This window comes from Perkinsus marinus (genome assembly GCF_000006405.1).
Source record: "Perkinsus marinus ATCC 50983 genomic scaffold scf_1104296941422, whole genome shotgun sequence".
Taxonomy (NCBI): Eukaryota; Perkinsozoa; order Perkinsida; family Perkinsidae; genus Perkinsus; species Perkinsus marinus.
The window spans coordinates 1-2,778 of NW_003212550.1; the positions used below are offsets into that span (position 1 = coordinate 1).

The 2,778-nt window shown below is 48.7% G+C and overlaps 1 protein-coding gene across 1 annotated transcript; it reads right to left on the reverse strand.

The window, feature by feature from the left end:
• Positions 1 to 47: 47 nt before the first annotated feature.
• On the reverse strand, positions 48 to 2,588 carry Pmar_PMAR005646 (eukaryotic translation initiation factor 5B, putative; the record flags this gene model as incomplete). Its single annotated transcript, XM_002781822.1, has 9 exons — positions 2,444 to 2,588; positions 2,272 to 2,395; positions 2,080 to 2,224; positions 1,785 to 2,037; positions 1,620 to 1,734; positions 1,358 to 1,501; positions 1,218 to 1,307; positions 933 to 1,140; positions 48 to 550 (listed from the first exon to the last, which is right to left on the reverse strand). Coding segments are annotated over exons 1-9 (1,696 nt in total), but the record flags the coding sequence as incomplete, so codon positions are not given.
• Between the last annotated feature and the right edge of the window lie 190 nt (positions 2,589 to 2,778).

Here is a 2,778-nt window from a genome sequence, read left to right on the forward strand (position 1 = left end):
ACGGCACGAAGATGCCCCCAACAGCCGAGCTCCGCCCGACCACCTACCATTGATGACTTTATGATGGACATATTCCGACTTCACTCGAATTTCCTTAGCTGGTGGAGGCGTAAGCAGAGCCCTTATAGTAGTAACAACGGGCCCGGCTAGAGTGCATACGCAGATCTGGTCAGTTTCCTTGATCCGGCCGTTAACCAAGATGACATCAATAGTAGTACCCAAGCCCTCTATATTCTTCACCTCCAACACAGTGCATTGGAAGAGGTCCGGCTGCCGTGTAATCTTCTTAGCCATCAAAGTTTGAGTGAGTTTGACTATGAGGTACAGCAGATCGGGTACTCCCTCCCCTGTGACGGCTGAGGTAGGCACGATACTCACATCTCGGCGAACATCATGATTCTCCCAATACACAGCTGTATTGAGGCCTCGCTCCGCTAGCTGTAGTTGTATACGTTTCAGTCGATCATCGAATTCATGTTTAACATAGTCCTTCTGAGCTTTCAGACTGTCCCGCGACGGACGATTAGCTGAGGACCTCCACTGGTACAACCTGAGATCGTCGAAGTGACCGATAAGAGCGTATGGACATTTTAAAGGTGTATCTGTTGAACTCTAGTTTTTAATACGGAGGTTATCATTTCTATATTCTTTATTATATAACCTTTTATCAACATCTTATACTTGGGTATTATATAAACTAAGGTGACCTTCCAACATTGGAGTTTCACCACCCTAGTGACATGAAAAACACCAGTGGAAAATATATTTCACGACTACTGCATATCGCGTTTTTCACAGAGTATTACGCCACTTCACGTAAAACGGGTGAAACTCCAATAATAATTTATAAATCGTTTTATACATTATTTTTCCCGACTTATAAAAAATAGATCAACAACACGTGGCCGATGATAGCATCGACCCCCTGCTACCTATCAATCTTGTTAAGGGCGATGATGAAAGGACACTTCCTATTTCGCAGTAACTCTAGACTCTCTATAGTCTGTGGCTCGAGACCATGCATTATGTCGACGACCAAGATGGCGATGTCGCACAAGGAACTGCCGCGAACACGAAGGTTGTTGAAGGATTCGTGACCGGGTGTATCGATGATGAGCAGACCAGGCAGCTGAAGATATGCTCCGATCAGAACGTTTTAACACGGGGTAAAACAACCAAGATATCCTCTACCTTCAGATCGACGTTGGCTCCACGACTCGTCAGATTAACCTTATGAACGGCATCCTGCAAACTAGCCTCGGGGAAGAAAGTAGCGCCAATCTGTTGGGTAATACCTCCGGCCTCACCTAACACGTGCGGCTATTCCCCATAGACCTCCCGAGTGATGTCCACCTACCCTCCTGGACAGTAGTCCGCCGTATTTTATCCAACAGCTTAGTTTTACCAGTATCAACGTGGCCCATAATGCAGCATATGGGAGAGCGGAACTCAGAGGTGGAGGAGTCGAAAACGGCAAGAGGGTCCGCTGCTGCGAATTTGCCTGGATCAGGGCGACAAATGCCATCACCAGTAATCGAACCCACGCGATATTCCACACACATGATCAACAAATCGACATCCTATCCACGCCGCCATACAGTCGATACACCCGCTCCTACCCTTAACATCCACCTCCTCCTTCTTCTGCGGCTTGTTTTTGACATGGGTAGGATAGGCCTCCACCTTCTTATCATCATCCGAGTCTTCATCCAACAGCTCCCAGTCATCCACCGACTACACCATCACACGTCGTAACATGACCCCATCAGCCCCCCTAGGGCTACCTCAGCTTCCGACTCGCTCTTCTTATCAACGACCTCCTCCGCCTTCTCCCAATCATCGTCATCATCATCATGTGTCGTAGATACCACACGTTCCTCAACAAGCTCTCCTCGACTGGGCTGCTTCTTATGCTTATGACTCTTCTTTTTCCCATACAAGTCACTCTGCTTTTTCGGTTTATCAGTAGTGCTGTCCTCATCAGAGGCCGTAACAGCAGCGGGAAGCTGTCCACTTTCTAGGAGCATCTGCCGGTACCTGTAGGGGCAAAATCCTATGGTCAGTGATCAAGTCCAGTACGCATCAGCTTTGGCCTTCTGCTCCTTCTCCTTCTTCGACAGTAATTTACCCTCCGCCCTGAGCCTCTCCCGCCGGGCCTTTTTCTCAGCAGCCTTGCGTTCCTTCTCCTCCTGTGCTTTCCTAGCCTCCTCAGCAGCAAGTCGTTCTAGGCATACCACTCCATTGCAACTTCCTACTCCCCAACAGTACTACCCTCTTCCTCGGCCTTCTTCTGGGCCTCCTCCTCTAAGCGTTTCCGCTCCTCTTCAGCCTCTCGAGCGGCTTCAAGACGAGCTGCTGCCAACTTAGCCGCAGCACTCATCTTCTTACCGCCCTCCTGCAACAAGCATCACCATTAACTCTCCTTTGTAAGAAGCACTCGTACGGTTGCGGCAGCAGCGGCCTTAGCCTTCTTTTTCTCCCTCTTTTTCCTGTTAGCTATAGTCTTAGCATCCACGTGACTCTCCTCCTGGTTGGATAACTTCTCCTGGTCGGACATAGTAATGCTATTATATGGAATAGCAGACACTACGAGAAGCGTCCCTTGGAGCGAACCACGCCATCGAGTTCGAGCACGTTCCGAAAGGAAGTTCCATCGTTCCGATTCTCATCCGTCCAGTCACCTGATAAGACTCTCCACTACACTACGATAGAGAGGTACTGATATTCAAACCCGCCTAGAGAAAATCCAAGATTTGGACTGATAGAGTTGGACGATTT